Below are 20,417 nucleotides of genomic sequence, written 5' to 3'. Positions count from 1 at the left end.
TGTGTGTCAGTGTTATATCTAGTATGGTGTGTGTCAGTGTTATATGTACTAAGGTGTGTGTCAGTGTTATATCTAGTATGGTGTGTGTCAGTGCTATATGTACTAAGGTGTGTGTCAGTGTTATATGTACTAAGGTGTGTGTCAGTGTTATATGTACTAAGGTGTGTGTCAGTGTTGTATCTAGTATGGTGTGTGTCAGTGTTATATTCACTAAGGTGTTTGTACTTAATTTACTAAGGTGTGTGTCAGTGTTAGATTTACTAAGGTGTATGTCAGTGTTGTTTTCACTAATGTGTGTATCAGTGTTTTATGAAGTTGTCAGGTTCCAATAGGGTGAAGTGAGTTTACAACGATCACGCTTACAAGGAATGGTGTGTGTCAGTGTTATATCTAGTATGGTGTGTGTCAGTGTTATATCTAGTAAGGTGTGTGTCAGTGTTATATCTAGTAAGGTGTGTGTCAGTGTTATATCTAGTAAGGTGTGTGTCAGTGTTATATCTAGTATGGTGTGTGTCAGTGTTATATCTAGTAAGGTGTGTGTCAGTGTTATATCTAGTATGGTGTGTGTCAGTGTTATATCTAGTAAGGTGTGTGTCAGTGTTATATCTAGTATGGTGTGTGTCAGTGTTATATCTAGTAAGGTGTGTGTCAGTGTTATATCTAGTATGGTGTGTGTCAGTGTTATATCTAGTAAGGTGTGTGTCAGTGTTATATCTAGTATGGTGTGTGTCAGTGTTATATCTAGTAAGGTGTGTGTCAGTGTTATATCTAGTATGGTGTGTGTCAGTGTTATATCTAGTATGGTGTGTGTCAGTGTTATATCTAGTAAGGTGTGTGTCAGTGTTATATCTAGTAAGGTGTGTGTCAGTGTTATATCTAGTATGGTGTTTGTCAGTGTTATATCTAGTAAGGTGTGTGTCAGTGTTATATCTAGTAAGGTGTGTGTCAGTGTTATATCTAGTAAGGTGTGTGTCAGTGTTATATCTAGTAAGGTGTGTGTCAGTGTTATATCTAGTATGGTGTGTGTCAGTGTTATATCTAGTAAGGTGTGTGTCAGTGTTATATCTAGTAAGGTGTGTGTCAGTGTTATATCTAGTATGTTGTGTGTCAGTGTTATATCTAGTAAGGTGTGTGTCAGTGTTATATCTAGTAAGGTGTGTGTCAGTGTTATATCTAGTATGGTGTGTGTCAGTGTTATATCTAGTAAGGTGTGTGTCAGTGTTATATCTAGCAAGGTGTGTGTCAGTGTTATATCTAGTAATGTGTGTGTCAGTGTTATATCTAGTATGGTGTTTGTCAGTGTTATATCTAGTAAGGTGTGTGTCAGTGTTATATCTAGTAATGTGTGTGTCAGTGTTATATCTAGTAAGGTGTGTGTCAGTGTTATATCTAGTATGGTGTGTGTCAGTGTTATATCTAGTATGGTGTGTGTCAGTGTTATATCTAGTATGGTGTGTGTCAGTGTTATATCTAGTATGGTGTGTGTCAGTGTTATATCTAGTAAGGTGTGTGTCAGTGTTATATCTAGTATGGTGTGTGTCAGTGTTATATCTAGTATGGTGTGTGTCAGTGTTATATCTAGTAAGGTGTGTGTCAGTGTTATGTTTATTAGGTGTGTGTCAGTGTTATATCTAGTATGGTGTTTGTCAGTGTTATATCTAGTATGGTGTGTGTCAGTGTTATATCTAGTAAGGTGTGTGTCAGTGTTATATCTAGTATGGTGTGTGTCAGTGTTATATCTAGTAAGGTGTGTGTCAGTGTTATATCTAGTAAGGTGTGTGTCAGTGTTATATCTAGTATGGTGTGTGTCAGTGTTATATCTAGTAAGGTGTGTGTCAGTGTTATATTTATTAGGTGTGTGTCAGTGTTATATTGACTAAGGTGTCTGTCTGTGTTATATTCACTTAGATGTGTGTCAGTGTTATATTAAAAAATGTGTGTGTCAGTGTTATATCTAGTATGGCGTGTGTCAGTGTTATATTTATTATGTGTGTGTGTCAGTGTTATTTTCGCCAAGGTGTGTGTCAGTGTTATAGTCACTAAGGTGTGTTTTAGTGTGATATTTACTAAGGCGTGTGTCAGTGTTACATTCGCTAAGATGTGTGTCAGTGTTATATCTAGTAAAGTGTGTGTCAGTGTTACATCAAGTATGGTGTGTGTCAGTGTTATATCTAGTATGGTGTGTGTCAGTGTTATATCTAGTAAAGTGTGTGTCAGTGTTATATCTAGTGTGGTGTGTGTCAGTGTTATATCTAGTAAGGTGTGTGTCAGTGTTATATCTAGTATGGTGTTTGTCAGTGTTATATCTAGTAAGGTGTGTGTCAGTGTTATATGTACTAAGGTGTGTGTCAGTGTTATATGTACCAAGGTGTGTGTCAGTGTTATATGTACTAAGGTGTGTGTCAGTGCTATTTGTACTAAGGTGTGTGTCAGTGTTATATGTACTAAGGTGTGTGTCAGTGTTATATGTACTAAGGTGTGTGTCAGTGTTATATCTAGTATGGTGTGTGTCAGTGTTATATCTAGTAAGGTGTCTGTCAGTGTTATATCTAGTATGGTGTGTGTCAGTGTTATATCTAGTATGGTGTGTGTCAGTGTTATATCTAGTATGGTGTGTGTCAGTGTTATATCTAGTATGGTGTGTGTCAGTGTTATATCTAGTAAGGTGTGTGTCAGTGTTATATCTAGTAAGGTGTGTGTCAGTGTTATATCTAGTAAGGTGTGTGTCAGTGTTATATCTAGTAAGGTGTGTGTCAGTGTTATATCTAGTATGGTGTGTGTCAGTGTTATATCTAGTATGGTGTGTGTCAGTGTTATATCTAGTATGGTGTGTGTCAGTGTTATATCTAGTAAGGTGTGTGTCAGTGTTATATTTATTAGGTGTGTGTCAGTGTTATATCTAGTATGGTGTGTGTGTCAGTGTTATATCTAGTATGGTGTGTGTCAGTGTTATATCTAGTAAGGTGTGTGTCAGTGTTATATCTAGTATGGTGTGTGTCAGTGTTATATCTAGTATGGTGTGTGTCAGTGTTATATCTAGTAAGGTGTGTGTCAGTGTTATATCTAGTATGTTGTGTGTCAGTGTTATATCTAGTAAGGTGTGTGTCAGTGTTATATCTAGTATGGTGTGTGTCAGTGTTATATCTAGTGAGGTGTGTGTCAGTGTTATATCTAGTAAGGTGTGTGTCAGTGTTATATCTAGTATGGTGTTTGTCAGTGTTATATCTAGTAAGGTGTGTGTCAGTGTTATATCTAGTATGGTGTGTGTCAGTGTTATATCTAGTATGGTGTTTGTCAGTGTTATATCTAGTATGGTGTGTGTCAGTGTTATATCTAGTATGGTGTGTGTCAGTGTTTTATCTAGTATGGTGTGTGTCAGTGTTATATCTAGTATGTTGTGTGTCAGTGTTATATCTAGTAAGGTGTGTGTCAGTGTTATATCTAGTATGGTGTGTGTCAGTGTTATATCTAGTAAGGTGTGTGTCAGTGTTATATCTAGTAAGGTGTGTGTCAGTGTTATATCTAGTATGGTGTTTGTCAGTGTTATATCTAGTAAGGTGTGTGTCAGTGTTATATCTAGTAAGGTGTGTGTCAGTGTTATATCTAGTAAGGTGTGTGTCAGTGTTATATCTAGTATGGTGTGTGTCAGTGTTATATCTAGTATGGTGTGTGTCAGTGTTATATCTAGTAAAGTGTGTGTCAGTGTTTTATGTAGTATGGTGTGTGTCAGTGTTATATCTAGTAAGGTGTGTCTCAGTGTTATATCTAGTATGGTGTGTGTCAGTGTTATATCTAGTAAGGTGTGTGTCAGTGTTATATCTAGTATGTTGTGTGTCAGTGTTATATCTAGTAAGGTGTGTGTCAGTGTTATATCTAGTATGGTGTGTGTCAGTGTTATATCTAGTGAGGTGTGTGTCAGTGTTATATCTAGTAAGGTGTGTGTCAGTGTTATATCTAGTATGGTGTTTGTCAGTGTTATATCTAGTAAGGTGTGTGTCAGTGTTATATCTAGTATGGTGTGTGTCAGTGTTATATCTAGTATGGTGTTTGTCAGTGTTATATCTAGTATGGTGTGTGTCAGTGTTATATCTAGTATGGTGTGTGTCAGTGTTTTATCTAGTATGGTGTGTGTCAGTGTTATATCTAGTATGTTGTGTGTCAGTGTTATATCTAGTAAGGTGTGTGTCAGTGTTATATCTAGTATGGTGTGTGTCAGTGTTATATCTAGTAAGGTGTGTGTCAGTGTTATATCTAGTAAGGTGTGTGTCAGTGTTATATCTAGTATGGTGTTTGTCAGTGTTATATCTAGTAAGGTGTGTGTCAGTGTTATATCTAGTAAGGTGTGTGTCAGTGTTATATCTAGTAAGGTGTGTGTCAGTGTTATATCTAGTATGGTGTGTGTCAGTGTTATATCTAGTATGGTGTGTGTCAGTGTTATATCTAGTAAAGTGTGTGTCAGTGTTTTATGTAGTATGGTGTGTGTCAGTGTTATATCTAGTAAGGTGTGTCTCAGTGTTATATCTAGTATGGTGTGTGTCAGTGTTATATCTAGTATGGTGTGTGTCAGTGTTATATCTAGTAAGGTGTGTGTCAGTGTTATATTTATTAGGTGTGTGTCAGTGTTATATCTAGTATGGTGTTTGTCAGTGTAATATCTAGTATGGTGTGTGTCAGTGTTATATCTAGTAAGGTGTGTTTCAGTGTTATATCTAGTAAGGTGTGTGTCAGTGTTATATCTAGTAAGGTGTGTGTCAGTGTTATATTTATTAGGTGTGTGTCAGTGTTATATCTAGTAAGGTGTGTGTCAGTGTTATATCTAGTTTGGTGTGTGTCAGTGTTATATCTAGTAAGGTGTGTGTCAGTGTTATATCTAGTATGGTGTGTGTCAGTGTTATATCTAGTTTGGTGTGTGTCAGTGTTATATCTAGTAAGGTGTGTGTCAGTGTTATATCTAGTATGGTGTGTGTCAGTGTTATATCTAGTATGGTGTGTGTCAGTGTTATATCTAGTAAGGTGTGTGTCAGTGTTATATTTATTAGGTGTGTGTCAGTGTTATATCTAGTAAGGTGTCTGTCTGTGTTATATTCACTTAGATGTGTGTCAGTGTTATATTAAAAAATGTGTGTGTCAGTGTTATATTTAGCAAGGCGTGTGTCAGTGTTATATTTATTATGTGTGTGTGTCAGTGTTATTTTCGCCAAGGTGTGTGTCAGTGTTATAGTCACTAAGGTGTGTTTTAGTGTTATATTTACTAAGGCGTGTGTCAGTGTTACATTCGCTAAGATGTGTGTCAGTGTTATATCTAGTAAAGTGTGTGTCAGTGTTATCTTAAAACGTTTGTCTTCACTAAAGCCTTCCAGTGACTCTTCTTTTCTCCTTATACTTAAGTTTCCAGTGCCATGAGCAACCATTCGTGGGTGGACACTGTCGCTTTAGAAATATCCCTCTTATTATTATGTATTATTATATTCACTAATATGGGTGTCAGTGTTATATTCACTAAGGTGTTTGTGCTTAATTTACTAAGGTGTGTGTCAGTGTTAGATTTACTAAGGTGTGTGTCAGTGTTATATCTAGTATGGTGTGTGTCAGTGTTATATCTAGTATGGTGTGTGTCAGTGTTATATCTAGTAAGGTGTGTGTCAGTGTTATATCTAGTATGGTGTGTGTCAGTGTTATATCTAGTAAGGTGTGTGTCAGTGTTATATCTAGTATGGTGTGTGTCAGTGTTATATCTAGTAAGGTGTGTGTCAGTGTTATATCTAGTATGGTGTGTGTCAGTGTTATATCTAGTATGGTGTGTGTCAGTGTTATATCTAGTAAGGTGTGTGTCAGTGTTATATCTAGTAAGGTGTGTGTCAGTGTTATATCTAGTATGGTGTTTGTCAGTGTTATATCTAGTAAGGTGTGTGTCAGTGTTATATCTAGTAAGGTGTGTGTCAGTGTTATATCTAGTAAGGTGTGTTTCAGTGTTATATCTAGTAAGGTGTGTGTCAGTGTTATATCTAGTAAGGTGTGTGTCAGTGTTATATTTATTAGGTGTGTGTCAGTGTTATATCTAGTAAGGTGTGTGTCAGTGTTATATCTAGTTTGGTGTGTGTCAGTGTTATATCTAGTAAGGTGTGTGTCAGTGTTATATCTAGTATGGTGTGTGTCAGTGTTATATCTAGTAAGGTGTGTGTCAGTGTTATATCTAGTAAGGTGTGTGTCAGTGTTATATCTAGTATGGTGTGTGTCAGTGTTATATCTAGTATGGTGTGTGTCAGTGTTATATCTAGTAAGGTGTGTGTCAGTGTTATATTTATTAGGTGTGTGTCAGTGTTATATCTAGTAAGGTGTCTGTCTGTGTTATATTCACTTAGATGTGTGTCAGTGTTATATTAAAAAATGTGTGTGTCAGTGTTATATTTAGCAAGGCGTGTGTCAGTGTTATATTTATTATGTGTGTGTGTCAGTGTTATTTTCGCCAAGGTGTGTGTTAGTGTTATAGTCACTAAGGTGTGTTTTAGTGTTATATTTACTAAGGCGTGTGTCAGTGTTACATTCGCTAAGATGTGTGTCAGTGTTATATCTAGTAAAGTGTGTGTCAGTGTTATCTTAAAACGTTTGTCTTCACTAAAGCCTTCCAGTGACTCTTCTTTTCTCCTTATACTTAAGTTTCCAGTGCCATGAGCAACCATTCGTGGGTGGACACTGTCGCTTTAGAAATATCCCTCTTATTATTATGTATTATTATATTCACTAATATGGGTGTCAGTGTTATATTCACTAAGGTGTTTGTGCTTAATTTACTAAGGTGTGTGTCAGTGTTAGATTTACTAAGGTGTGTGTCAGTGTTATATCTAGTATGGTGTGTGTCAGTGTTATATCTAGTATGGTGTGTGTCAGTGTTATATCTAGTAAGGTGTGTGTCAGTGTTATATCTAGTATGGTGTGTGTCAGTGTTATATCTAGTAAGGTGTGTGTCAGTGTTATATCTAGTATGGTGTGTGTCAGTGTTATATCTAGTAAGGTGTGTGTCAGTGTTATATCTAGTATGGTGTGTGTCAGTGTTATATCTAGTATGGTGTGTGTCAGTGTTATATCTAGTAAGGTGTGTGTCAGTGTTATATCTAGTAAGGTGTGTGTCAGTGTTATATCTAGTATGGTGTTTGTCAGTGTTATATCTAGTAAGGTGTGTGTCAGTGTTATATCTAGTAAGGTGTGTGTCAGTGTTATATCTAGTAAGGTGTGTGTCAGTGTTATATCTAGTAAGGTGTGTGTCAGTGTTATATCTAGTAAGGTGTGTGTCAGTGTTATATCTAGTAAGGTGTGTGTCAGTGTTATATCTAGTAAGGTGTGTGTCAGTGTTATATCTAGTATGTTGTGTGTCAGTGTTATATCTAGTAAGGTGTGTGTCAGTGTTATATCTAGTAAGGTGTGTGTCAGTGTTATATCTAGTAAGGTGTGTGTCAGTGTTATATCTAGTATGGTGTGTGTCAGTGTTATATCTAGTAAGGTGTGTGTCAGTGTTATATCTAGCAAGGTGTGTGTCAGTGTTATATCTAGTAATGTGTGTGTCAGTGTTATATCTAGTATGGTGTTTGTCAGTGTTATATCTAGTAAGGTGTGTGTCAGTGTTATATCTAGTAATGTGTGTGTCAGTGTTATATCTAGTAAGGTGTGTGTCAGTGTTATATCTAGTATGGTGTGTGTCAGTGTTATATCTAGTATGGTGTGTGTCAGTGTTATATCTAGTATGGTGTGTGTCAGTGTTATATCTAGTAAGGTGTGTGTCAGTGTTATATCTAGTATGGTGTGTGTCAGTGTTATATCTAGTATGGTGTGTGTCAGTGTTATATCTAGTAAGGTGTGTGTCAGTGTTATATTTATTAGGTGTGTGTCAGTGTTATATCTAGTATGGTGTTTGTCAGTGTTATATCTAGTATGGTGTGTGTCAGTGTTATATCTAGTAAGGTGTGTGTCAGTGTTATATCTAGTATGGTGTGTGTCAGTGTTATATCTAGTAAGGTGTGTGTCAGTGTTATATCTAGTAAGGTGTGTGTCAGTGTTATATCTAGTATGGTGTGTGTCAGTGTTATATCTAGTAAGGTGTGTGTCAGTGTTATATTTATTAGGTGTGTGTCAGTGTTATATTGACTAAGGTGTCTGTCTGTGTTATATTCACTTAGATGTGTGTCAGTGTTATATTAAAAAATGTGTGTGTCAGTGTTATATCTAGTATGGCGTGTGTCAGTGTTATATTTATTATGTGTGTGTGTCAGTGTTATTTTCGCCAAGGTGTGTGTCAGTGTTATAGTCACTAAGGTGTGTTTTAGTGTGATATTTACTAAGGCGTGTGTCAGTGTTACATTCGCTAAGATGTGTGTCAGTGTTATATCTAGTAAAGTGTGTGTCAGTGTTATATGTACCAAGGTGTGTGTCAGTGTTATATGTACTAAGGTGTGTGTCAGTGCTATTTGTACTAAGGTGTGTGTCAGTGTTATATGTACTAAGGTGTGTGTCAGTGTTATATGTACTAAGGTGTGTGTCAGTGTTATATCTAGTATGGTGTGTGTCAGTGTTATATCTAGTAAGGTGTCTGTCAGTGTTATATCTAGTATGGTGTGTGTCAGTGTTATATCTAGTATGGTGTGTGTCAGTGTTATATCTAGTATGGTGTGTGTCAGTGTTATATCTAGTATGGTGTGTGTCAGTGTTACATCTAGTAAGGTGTGTGTCAGTGTTATATCTAGTAAGGTGTGTGTCAGTGTTATATCTAGTAAGGTGTGTGTCAGTGTTATATCTAGTAAGGTGTGTGTCAGTGTTATATCTAGTATGGTGTGTGTCAGTGTTATATCTAGTATGGTGTGTGTCAGTGTTATATCTAGTATGGTGTGTGTCAGTGTTGTATCTAGTAAGGTGTGTGTCAGTGTTATATTTATTAGGTGTGTGTCAGTGTTATATCTAGTATGGTGTGTGTCAGTGTTATATCTAGTATGGTGTGTGTCAGTGTTATATCTAGTAAGGTGTGTGTCAGTGTTATATCTAGTATGGTGTGTGTCAGTGTTATATCTAGTATGGTGTGTGTCAGTGTTATATCTAGTAAGGTGTGTGTCAGTGTTATATCTAGTATGTTGTGTGTCAGTGTTATATCTAGTAAGGTGTGTGTCAGTGTTATATCTAGTATGGTGTGTGTCAGTGTTATATCTAGTGAGGTGTGTGTCAGTGTTATATCTAGTAAGGTGTGTGTCAGTGTTATATCTAGTATGGTGTTTGTCAGTGTTATATCTAGTAAGGTGTGTGTCAGTGTTATATCTAGTATGGTGTGTGTCAGTGTTATATCTAGTATGGTGTTTGTCAGTGTTATATCTAGTATGGTGTGTGTCAGTGTTATATCTAGTATGGTGTGTGTCAGTGTTTTATCTAGTATGGTGTGTGTCAGTGTTATATCTAGTATGTTGTGTGTCAGTGTTATATCTAGTAAGGTGTGTGTCAGTGTTATATCTAGTATGGTGTGTGTCAGTGTTATATCTAGTAAGGTGTGTGTCAGTGTTATATCTAGTATGGTGTGTGTCAGTGTTTTATCTAGTATGGTGTGTGTCAGTGTTATATTTATTAGGTGTGTGTCAGTGTTATATCTAGTATGGTGTGTGTCAGTGTTATATCTAGTAAGGTGTGTGTCAGTGTTATATCTAGTATGGTGTGTGTCAGTGTTATATCTAGTAAGGTGTGTGTCAGTGTTATATCTAGTATGGTGTGTGTCAGTGTTATATCTAGTATGGTGTGTGTCAGTGTTATATCTAGTAAGGTGTGTGTCAGTGTTATATCTAGTAAGGTGTGTGTCAGTGTTATATCTAGTATGGTGTTTGTCAGTGTTATATCTAGTAAGGTGTGTGTCAGTGTTATATCTAGTAAGGTGTGTGTCAGTGTTATATCTAGTAAGGTGTGTGTCAGTGTTATATCTAGTAAGGTGTGTGTCAGTGTTATATCTAGTAAGGTGTGTGTCAGTGTTATATCTAGTAAGGTGTGTGTCAGTGTTATATCTAGTAAGGTGTGTGTCAGTGTTATATCTAGTATGTTGTGTGTCAGTGTTATATCTAGTAAGGTGTGTGTCAGTGTTATATCTAGTAAGGTGTGTGTCAGTGTTATATCTAGTAAGGTGTGTGTCAGTGTTATATCTAGTATGGTGTGTGTCAGTGTTATATCTAGTAAGGTGTGTGTCAGTGTTATATCTAGCAAGGTGTGTGTCAGTGTTATATCTAGTAATGTGTGTGTCAGTGTTATATCTAGTATGGTGTTTGTCAGTGTTATATCTAGTAAGGTGTGTGTCAGTGTTATATCTAGTAATGTGTGTGTCAGTGTTATATCTAGTAAGGTGTGTGTCAGTGTTATATCTAGTATGGTGTGTGTCAGTGTTATATCTAGTATGGTGTGTGTCAGTGTTATATCTAGTATGGTGTGTGTCAGTGTTATATCTAGTAAGGTGTGTGTCAGTGTTATATCTAGTATGGTGTGTGTCAGTGTTATATCTAGTATGGTGTGTGTCAGTGTTATATCTAGTAAGGTGTGTGTCAGTGTTATATTTATTAGGTGTGTGTCAGTGTTATATCTAGTATGGTGTTTGTCAGTGTTATATCTAGTATGGTGTGTGTCAGTGTTATATCTAGTAAGGTGTGTGTCAGTGTTATATCTAGTATGGTGTGTGTCAGTGTTATATCTAGTAAGGTGTGTGTCAGTGTTATATCTAGTAAGGTGTGTGTCAGTGTTATATCTAGTATGGTGTGTGTCAGTGTTATATCTAGTAAGGTGTGTGTCAGTGTTATATTTATTAGGTGTGTGTCAGTGTTATATTGACTAAGGTGTCTGTCTGTGTTATATTCACTTAGATGTGTGTCAGTGTTATATTAAAAAATGTGTGTGTCAGTGTTATATCTAGTATGGCGTGTGTCAGTGTTATATTTATTATGTGTGTGTGTCAGTGTTATTTTCGCCAAGGTGTGTGTCAGTGTTATAGTCACTAAGGTGTGTTTTAGTGTGATATTTACTAAGGCGTGTGTCAGTGTTACATTCGCTAAGATGTGTGTCAGTGTTATATCTAGTAAAGTGTGTGTCAGTGTTATATGTACCAAGGTGTGTGTCAGTGTTATATGTACTAAGGTGTGTGTCAGTGCTATTTGTACTAAGGTGTGTGTCAGTGTTATATGTACTAAGGTGTGTGTCAGTGTTATATGTACTAAGGTGTGTGTCAGTGTTATATCTAGTATGGTGTGTGTCAGTGTTATATCTAGTAAGGTGTCTGTCAGTGTTATATCTAGTATGGTGTGTGTCAGTGTTATATCTAGTATGGTGTGTGTCAGTGTTATATCTAGTATGGTGTGTGTCAGTGTTATATCTAGTATGGTGTGTGTCAGTGTTACATCTAGTAAGGTGTGTGTCAGTGTTATATCTAGTAAGGTGTGTGTCAGTGTTATATCTAGTAAGGTGTGTGTCAGTGTTATATCTAGTAAGGTGTGTGTCAGTGTTATATCTAGTATGGTGTGTGTCAGTGTTATATCTAGTATGGTGTGTGTCAGTGTTATATCTAGTATGGTGTGTGTCAGTGTTGTATCTAGTAAGGTGTGTGTCAGTGTTATATTTATTAGGTGTGTGTCAGTGTTATATCTAGTATGGTGTGTGTCAGTGTTATATCTAGTATGGTGTGTGTCAGTGTTATATCTAGTAAGGTGTGTGTCAGTGTTATATCTAGTATGGTGTGTGTCAGTGTTATATCTAGTATGGTGTGTGTCAGTGTTATATCTAGTAAGGTGTGTGTCAGTGTTATATCTAGTATGTTGTGTGTCAGTGTTATATCTAGTAAGGTGTGTGTCAGTGTTATATCTAGTATGGTGTGTGTCAGTGTTATATCTAGTGAGGTGTGTGTCAGTGTTATATCTAGTAAGGTGTGTGTCAGTGTTATATCTAGTATGGTGTTTGTCAGTGTTATATCTAGTAAGGTGTGTGTCAGTGTTATATCTAGTATGGTGTGTGTCAGTGTTATATCTAGTATGGTGTTTGTCAGTGTTATATCTAGTATGGTGTGTGTCAGTGTTATATCTAGTATGGTGTGTGTCAGTGTTTTATCTAGTATGGTGTGTGTCAGTGTTATATCTAGTATGTTGTGTGTCAGTGTTATATCTAGTAAGGTGTGTGTCAGTGTTATATCTAGTATGGTGTGTGTCAGTGTTATATCTAGTAAGGTGTGTGTCAGTGTTATATCTAGTAAGGTGTGTGTCAGTGTTATATCTAGTATGGTGTTTGTCAGTGTTATATCTAGTAAGGTGTGTGTCAGTGTTATATCTAGTAAGGTGTGTGTCAGTGTTATATCTAGTAAGGTGTGTGTCAGTGTTATATCTAGTATGGTGTGTGTCAGTGTTATATCTAGTATGGTGTGTGTCAGTGTTATATCTAGTAAAGTGTGTGTCAGTGTTTTATGTAGTATGGTGTGTGTCAGTGTTATATCTAGTAAGGTGTGTCTCAGTGTTATATCTAGTATGGTGTGTGTCAGTGTTATATCTAGTATGGTGTGTGTCAGTGTTATGTCTAGTAAGGTGTGTGTCAGTGTTATATTTATTAGGTGTGTGTCAGTGTTATATCTAGTATGGTGTTTGTCAGTGTAATATCTAGTATGGTGTGTGTCAGTGTTATATCTAGTAAGGTGTGTTTCAGTGTTATATCTAGTAAGGTGTGTGTCAGTGTTATATCTAGTAAGGTGTGTGTCAGTGTTATATTTATTAGGTGTGTGTCAGTGTTATATCTAGTAAGGTGTGTGTCAGTGTTATATCTAGTATGGTGTGTGTCAGTGTTTTATCTAGTAAGGTGTGTGTCAGTGTTATATCTAGTATGGTGTGTGTCAGTGTTATATCTAGTAAGGTGTGTGTCAGTGTTATATCTAGTAAGGTGTGTGTCAGTGTTATATCTAGTATGGTGTGTGTCAGTGTTATATCTAGTATGGTGTGTGTCAGTGTTATATCTAGTAAGGTGTGTGTCAGTGTTATATTTATTAGGTGTGTGTCAGTGTTATATCTAGTAAGGTGTCTGTCTGTGTTATATTCACTTAGATGTGTGTCAGTGTTATATTAAAAAATGTGTGTGTCAGTGTTATATTTAGCAAGGCGTGTGTCAGTGTTATATTTATTATGTGTGTGTGTCAGTGTTATTTTCGCCAAGGTGTGTGTCAGTGTTATAGTCACTAAGGTGTGTTTTAGTGTTATATTTACTAAGGCGTGTGTCAGTGTTACATTCGCTAAGATGTGTGTCAGTGTTATATCTAGTAAAGTGTGTGTCAGTGTTATCTTAAAACGTTTGTCTTCACTAAAGCCTTCCAGTGACTCTTCTTTTCTCCTTATACTTAAGTTTCCAGTGCCATGAGCAACCATTCGTGGGTGGACACTGTCGCTTTAGAAATATCCCTCTTATTATTATGTATTATTATATTCACTAATATGGGTGTCAGTGTTATATTCACTAAGGTGTTTGTGCTTAATTTACTAAGGTGTGTGTCAGTGTTAGATTTACTAAGGTGTATGTCAGTGTTATTTTCACTAAGGTGTGTATCAGTGTTTTATGAAGTTGTCAGGTTCCAATAGGGTGAAGTGAGTTTACAACGATCACGCTTACAAGGAAGTATTTGCCTGTCAATGGCCCTTGCTGTATATTCATTACAGCTGCAGGTTACGGCATCTCTATTTTCTCCATCGTATGATCCCAATGGTCATCACGAAATATGTTTTCTTGATGCGGTTACCACATATCCAGCTTGTAAGTAAGTGGCTTTAGTTTCACGTCGCTTTTAGCAATAGTCCAGGATAGAATCGAACTCGTGTCTTCGGTTTAACGAACGAACGCTTCAAGCACTAGGCTATCCCAACACCCCTTTCCGATTTTAGAAGACTTTCTTCAGCGCTCATAGAGTCGGTGATTGGGTTGTCTGCTTCAGATCTGACTATCCGCATGATCCAATCATCTTAAGAGCAGATCATGTAAATACGTGTGATAAAGCCACGTCACTGACTAACTTCCTCACGTGCTCCAGGTGTTCCAGTGTCTGGTGCTAGAAGGGGAGAACGCTGGGGAGGATGCACTCCGTGATGCGGGGAAGTTTGTTGTCTCAGATGAGGTGTTCCAGGATTTCCTGTCGCGGCACAAGGAAGTTCCGTCACTGGTGCCCGAGTCCAATGAGAAGGTGAGATACTCCAGTCTGCAGTTAAGAAAAGGAGCGGGAGAGTGAGTGAGTCGGGTTTTACGCCACTTTAAGTGGTATTCTAGCGGTGTCACCACCTGGAACATCAGAAAGGAGCTTTCTGCATGATACATTTGTGGGGAATGCGGACCTTGGGTGTATCGAGTAGCCCCTTTCACTCATAGGATTACAACAGGTTGTGTGAAGTGGAGATTCACTTTCGGATGATTTATCCAAATAGTGGGTCACAGAGAGACTAGGCAGGAGTTTTACTTTGGTAACTGAGTGAGTGAGTTTAGTTTAGGCCGTTTGAAGCAGTATTCAAGTCGGGGCATGTCATGTTTCACCTGTAACAGAGGGATTTCATTCTATAGTATCCTCCTGCAATGTTGGGATAGAGCTTGGGTTTGGGATATTTCTGTGTGGGCTCTCAGGAGATTTTCAGTAAGAATACAGTATCCTATCATAAGGTGCTCGACCCAGGAAGATCCTGGTTACAATTGGTCTTCAGCAACCCATGCTTGTGGCAGAAGGCGACTTACAGGATCGGGCGGTGTTCGGCGAAAGAGGCAAGTCGCTGACATGGTTGACTCATGTCATCATATCCTATTTCTGTAGATACTCACGCTGTGGATCAATGGATTGTCTGATCCAGACTCGCTAGCTGGAATACTGCTGATCGCAGCATACAAACAAACCTAAGGGGCATGATTTTAAGGACTGTCGTCATGCATGTGTGATTTTACTGTGTGTGTGGCGTTCTTCCTTTCTCTTAAGACATATACTTCTATTCGTTAAACAGAATTATAATTTCTTTTTCAGATGCAGAATTCGTATCTGATTCTTGACGAATATGTAAGTATATGAATCATTGTTTCCATTTGCCATTAAAAGCTTCACATTGGAATCCGGGTTCGAATCTTCATTGAATGCTCATTTATTGTCTCCCCTCGTTTGTTCAGCGTGACTGTAGGGTATTGCTTCGACCCTATCCACAAAGCGTGTCATATCACTGCGACAAAAGTTGATAAGCCCATCACTTTGTGAATCTAGACTCGTGAATATGGGCAGTGCTCTCTAGTTTCAGGTAGACCAGACATACCGGCTAGGCAAGGGTTAATATTATGATTTTATGTGGGGAAGACGGATTACCCATGAAAATAATTACATCCAGGAAAAAAAGCTGAATTAATTATTTGATTTTACGCCGTTGTAGCAATATCCCAGTGGATATGTCAGCATGGCGGACACCAGCGGTGGTTCACGCCGGAGACTCCGGTTTCAGGTTCGCCGCATCGGTTCCATGTATAAAGCCAGTTTTGCTGGAATATTGCTCCAGGAGTTAAAGGAGTGCTGGTATATGCACGGTGGAGGTCACCTTTGACAATGACTGGGTCGGGTTGTCCTTTCCAGATGCGGTTCCTGGATTGTCGAGATGGTTCTAAACGTCCATCCAAGTCACTGCTGGATGTAGGAGTGCAACAAGCCTTGGACTTCAGTGGTTTTGACGAGAAGATGTTCCTCGCACGCGGAGGTCGTTACAAGTGGAGCAAAGCTGACATGAGACTGGAGTGGTGACATTTGACATTCGTTACCACTCGTCCCTTTACGTCATCTCTTAGGAGTTTTGTTACGAATGGAGTGTTGAAAACAAGCACTCTGGCAGGAAGGGAGAATGCTCGAGCTATTGTTGGTATCTGTGCAGCTGATATAAGATTGAGCTTAATTGTAGCATAAAACTTTTTAAATGTTCAAACAATATATTGTTTCCCATTCTCTACCTCTGTTTTATAGTGAACTCGATTCGAAATACAGGTTAGAAATAGCTGTCCAATCAAAACGTTCTGGACCAATCGGATGTTAGGGCCGGATCATTTGTTGTTCGGGTGTGGCGACACAATATAATTATATCTTTCTATAGGAGCTGGTCTTAAAACATACGCATGTTTAGGAGGTGGCGCATCGTGTCTTTTTCTGGCAGGTATTTTTTAATACAATTTTGCATCACAGACTTTCTGACTAGTCTCACCTAATGACCGCTGCCTTCTGAAAAATGTATGTCACGGTCTTTTCCCTAACAGTTCTGTTTTCTTGTTTTCTTCTGTTTATAGCCCTCACATATAAAGACAATTTCCCGTTCCGCGAATATCAAATTACAGATCGGCCCGAAAATCAAAGGCTCATTAACAGTTAATTTCATGATTAGATCAATGTTTACCAAAGGCCCTTGAATATTCATGGAAGGTGATACGCACGTGAAACCTTATCACTGTATGGTTGTAAATATGTTGTTGTATTTCAACTTGATGTTTCTCTTTCTTTTTTGATGTGTCCTCGTGTTAGTGTTATTCTTGACTATCGAAGCAGCTTGATGTTAAACATGTACCAAGGCAGCAGATGTTTGTATAATATAAAATATAACCCATAAACATAGTTTAGATTCATATGCTTGTAGATTCCTTGTGACAGGCGCGTCGTGTAGTGTCTAGATAGCGGGACGTGTTCATGAACTAGACTGCCATTTTAGAAGGATCCTGTATCGGAAAGACTGTATCAATAGGATTGAAGGCTTTTGTGTATATCGGGGACCGTATTCATGACAGACTGTAAAGACAGGAGGACCCTGTATACTAGCAGTTTAGGCTACAAAAGTTTCTTGTTAATTGTGTGTATATATTTTGACTCGTATTTATAAACCAGACTCTTTCTTGTTAAAGACTCGTGAGTATATATTTGAGGTCGCACTTACAACCAGAATGTCATAGCAGGAGGACGCCGTATTTGGATTGTAAGAGCTCATTTGGGTTATTGCATTTGGATTGTAAGACCATTTTTTTCAACTGTGGAATTGCATCAATGTGCATTTCGTTTACCTTGACAGTTTTAAGCCATGCCAGCCTGCTCACAGCTGTAAATTATGTTCGGTGTGAACGTGTGATTGAAAGATGTTTTGATTTGTTTGTGTAATGTCGTTATTTACTGTATTACTCAAACAAACCTTCGTCCCATTGTCCATTTTGGGGCGGTCGATAGCCCACTGATTAAAGCAACCGCTCGTCACACCGGGGGCCCGGGTTCGATTCCCCACCTGGGAACAGTGTGTGAAGTCGATTTTGTGTGTCCCTCGCCGACATAATATTGCTGGAATAGTGTTAAAAGCGACGTAAAGCCATACTTACTCACTGTAAAAAAATACATAACTCTATATAAATTTACATAATATTTTCAAAATTGTACCGTGGCTTATTTCTCTAACAGGCTCTCGGAAATAGTGAGTTTAGTTTCACGCCGCATTTACCAATATTCGAGGGACAATACTATATATGGTCTTCTAACATTGTACCCATGTGGGGAATCGAACCCGAATCTTCAGTGGTACAATATTTAATGTCTTCTGCGCGCATCGTGGCGTGCATATTTTCGGGACTGGAACATCCAATGGGAGGACATGCCCTGAGCGGTTACCGCTGTGGGAACCCCATCAAGCCGGTCTGTGGTCATTGTCAACCTGGAATTCAAACTCACAAAGAACATGTAAGATGGAACCAGAAGTCTCTCGTCTCTGTTTACCATATAACCGGTTTGAATGAAAATAACTCCCACAAATTTGTATATTTCTGAACGGGTAATCCCTAGAATACTCACACACAGTAGTGTTTCGAGTGGTAGCTGTAGCGGCGGTTGTAGAGATATCCTGGTGAAATGTTATTCAGCTAGAATATTCTCACGTAATAGTAGTTGTAGTCGCAGTAGTCGTCGTCGGCGTAGCAGCAGCAGCAGCAGCAGCAGTAGTAGTAGTAGTAGTAGTAGTAGTAGTAGTAGTAAAGGTAGTCAGCACCATCGACCCCTGAAGATCCGAGGTAGAATAGGTCTTCAGCAACCCATGCTTGCCACAAAAGATGACGGGTCCAGACTCGTGTATTTACAGACCGCCGCCATACAGAACATTGCCGAGTGCGGCGTGAAAACAAACTCAATCACTCATCAGCAGCAGGTGCAACATAAGAATAACGCTTAATCTCTGCGTATATATAATTTTGATAGTAACAAAAACATCCACTTTAAATCGAAAGGGATCCCGAGTGAGATGGGAGATTCAGAACATTAAGAACTGTAGACTTGCTTCACTAATGGCTTTAGTATAGCACGGAGGGTGAAGCAGTAAGGAAAGTAATGTGGTTTAAAGACTCGGAGACCGACTACAGCGACATTACGTATGACTATAACTGTCATCTCCTAACTATTATCAGCCTCGGTTTAGGCTGGTTTCTTATTTAACGCCGCACACAGCAGATATCTCCCCGAGATTAATATAAGCTGTCTTACCACTAGCTGGCTTATTGGGACACTGTTTAACTGTTTAACTACTGCCTTAACCCTTAAACATTCATTTCACACTTTCCAGTACCAGTGTTTTCCTATATTGCTGTGATAGTTTCATGTATTCTTAAATTTTAACGTATTTAACACTTTTGAATTTACATTCCCACTGTGAATAATTTGTTATTTTAAAAGTCACACAGATTTTGTTCTATAAACAGTAGAATATGCATATTCTCTCAGTAACTTTTGCTACTGTTCGTACTTTCATATATTTCTAAGAATTTGAATGTATTCAAAGTGTAGATATTGAAGCAAATAAAGAATTCACTTCTAATAAGTTATGTTCCTTGTTTGTTTTAATAACAACAAATATCTGATAGTGATTAAACTTGTGCATGCGGTGTAATTCTATGTATGAATTATTGTATGGGGTTTTGATTCCCCACCGGCTACAGTGTGAGAAGTCCATGTGTGATGTTCTCCGTCGTCATTAGAATATTGCAAAAAGCGGCGTGAAACCAAACTCACTCGCTCACTCATTCACTCACTCACTAACTGAGGTAGCCAAATGGTTAAAGCTTTCGCTCGTCATGCTATAGAACCGAGTTCGATTTCGATCCGGGTTTGGTGGGGTTCAATGCTCTTGCGACAGCTGACAATCTTAAAGGACAAGGTATGATAGAGGCCCTTATTGGCCCACAACATGTCATGATTATCAAAATTTTACAACACGATAATTTTAGCATAAATGGAGCTAAATTAATTGTTGAAGTTACCTCCAATTGCTTTTTCATGTTTCTAGTGTTGTTAGTTTTCCTCTTTGAAGACCTCAAAGTTAACATATTTTACAATATCTTCTAGAAACCTACATTTTCTGATTTTCAGAGTGATAGAAAAGCAAAAGCGTGACCCATCCCAATTTTTTCACCACATATGAAGCGAGTAAATTAGAATTTACACCTAAAAAATTGTGGTGGGTCACGCTTTTGCTCACATCAAAATCTTTAAAAAGTACATTTTTTCGGTTTATGAAATTGCCCCATACAACATCTCAGAAAATAAACATTGACATAAACTAACATCTTTAAAAACAATCCATCACATTTACACATCTGTGCCATGATACATTATATTTTGAATGGTTTTGTGCTCTAAAATACACATATCAAATATCGTTATTAAAATTTTCAATATCATATTAGGCACTCACAAGGCAGATATATGAGAGGTAAACATTGGTGTTTGGTTGATGGTCTCTGCTAGAAAAGTAAGAAGATGTCTGAAGATTTTCAAAATATGATCAAGCAGTACTGTAAAGGTGAAAATCTTTGTTATTATGTAAGAATTTGATCATAGTTTTTCTATCATCTGTGTATCAGACACCCTTGAGTCACCTGTCACTGTCAAAATAACAGTCATTCAACAGGATTGCCATGTATACATATAAACATATGCATTTTCCAAGAACGTATGTACCTTGATGTTTCCAATGACATATTAGATTTCATTTAACCAAAATGACTACACTTAACTGTATGAAAAGGATGTTTTAGCTAGAATAAGAACATTGTATCAAGGTCTAGCAGGTGATGAACACAAGCAGACGTCGTCATACATAGTTGTGAAGTGTAATATATAAGCTTAAATTCACACTGGGAGGCAAAGGAATATGTAGCCTAATGGTTGCAATAGTGAACTGTAGGTTTCTTTTGTTATCAGACATGCAGGTTCAAATCCATGTAACTATTCTTTCTTTTTTTTCAAAGTTTGTTTATCAAGTCTACATTGTTTAACTAAACTGTTTCACATCAAATCCAAATGTTGTAATTGTTTTTCTTAAGTTTGGTAATCTATGTTACAACACTGGTGAAACAAGCTTTAATTAACATCATGT

At 37.7% G+C, this 20,417-nt stretch overlaps 1 protein-coding gene across 1 annotated transcript in view; it reads left to right on the top strand.

Moving 5' to 3' along the window:
* The window catches only part of LOC137256436 (S-adenosylmethionine-dependent nucleotide dehydratase RSAD2-like), an 83,845-nt gene extending 64,988 nt beyond the window's left edge, over positions 1 to 18,857 (top strand). The window contains exons 5-7 of the mRNA XM_067794279.1: positions 14,054 to 14,203; positions 15,023 to 15,055; positions 15,614 to 18,857. Coding sequence (XP_067650380.1) covers positions 14,054 to 14,203; positions 15,023 to 15,055; positions 15,614 to 15,778 — 348 coding nt within the window. The 3' untranslated portion in view covers positions 15,779 to 18,857. The remainder of the gene's footprint in view (positions 1 to 14,053; positions 14,204 to 15,022; positions 15,056 to 15,613) is intronic.
* Positions 18,858 to 20,417: the final 1,560 nt, after the last annotated feature.

The sequence above is a fragment of the Haliotis asinina genome, chromosome 11 (assembly GCF_037392515.1).
Source record: "Haliotis asinina isolate JCU_RB_2024 chromosome 11, JCU_Hal_asi_v2, whole genome shotgun sequence".
Classification (NCBI taxonomy): domain Eukaryota; kingdom Metazoa; phylum Mollusca; class Gastropoda; order Lepetellida; family Haliotidae; genus Haliotis; species Haliotis asinina.
This window is presented reverse-complemented; position numbering and strand designations above follow the sequence as displayed.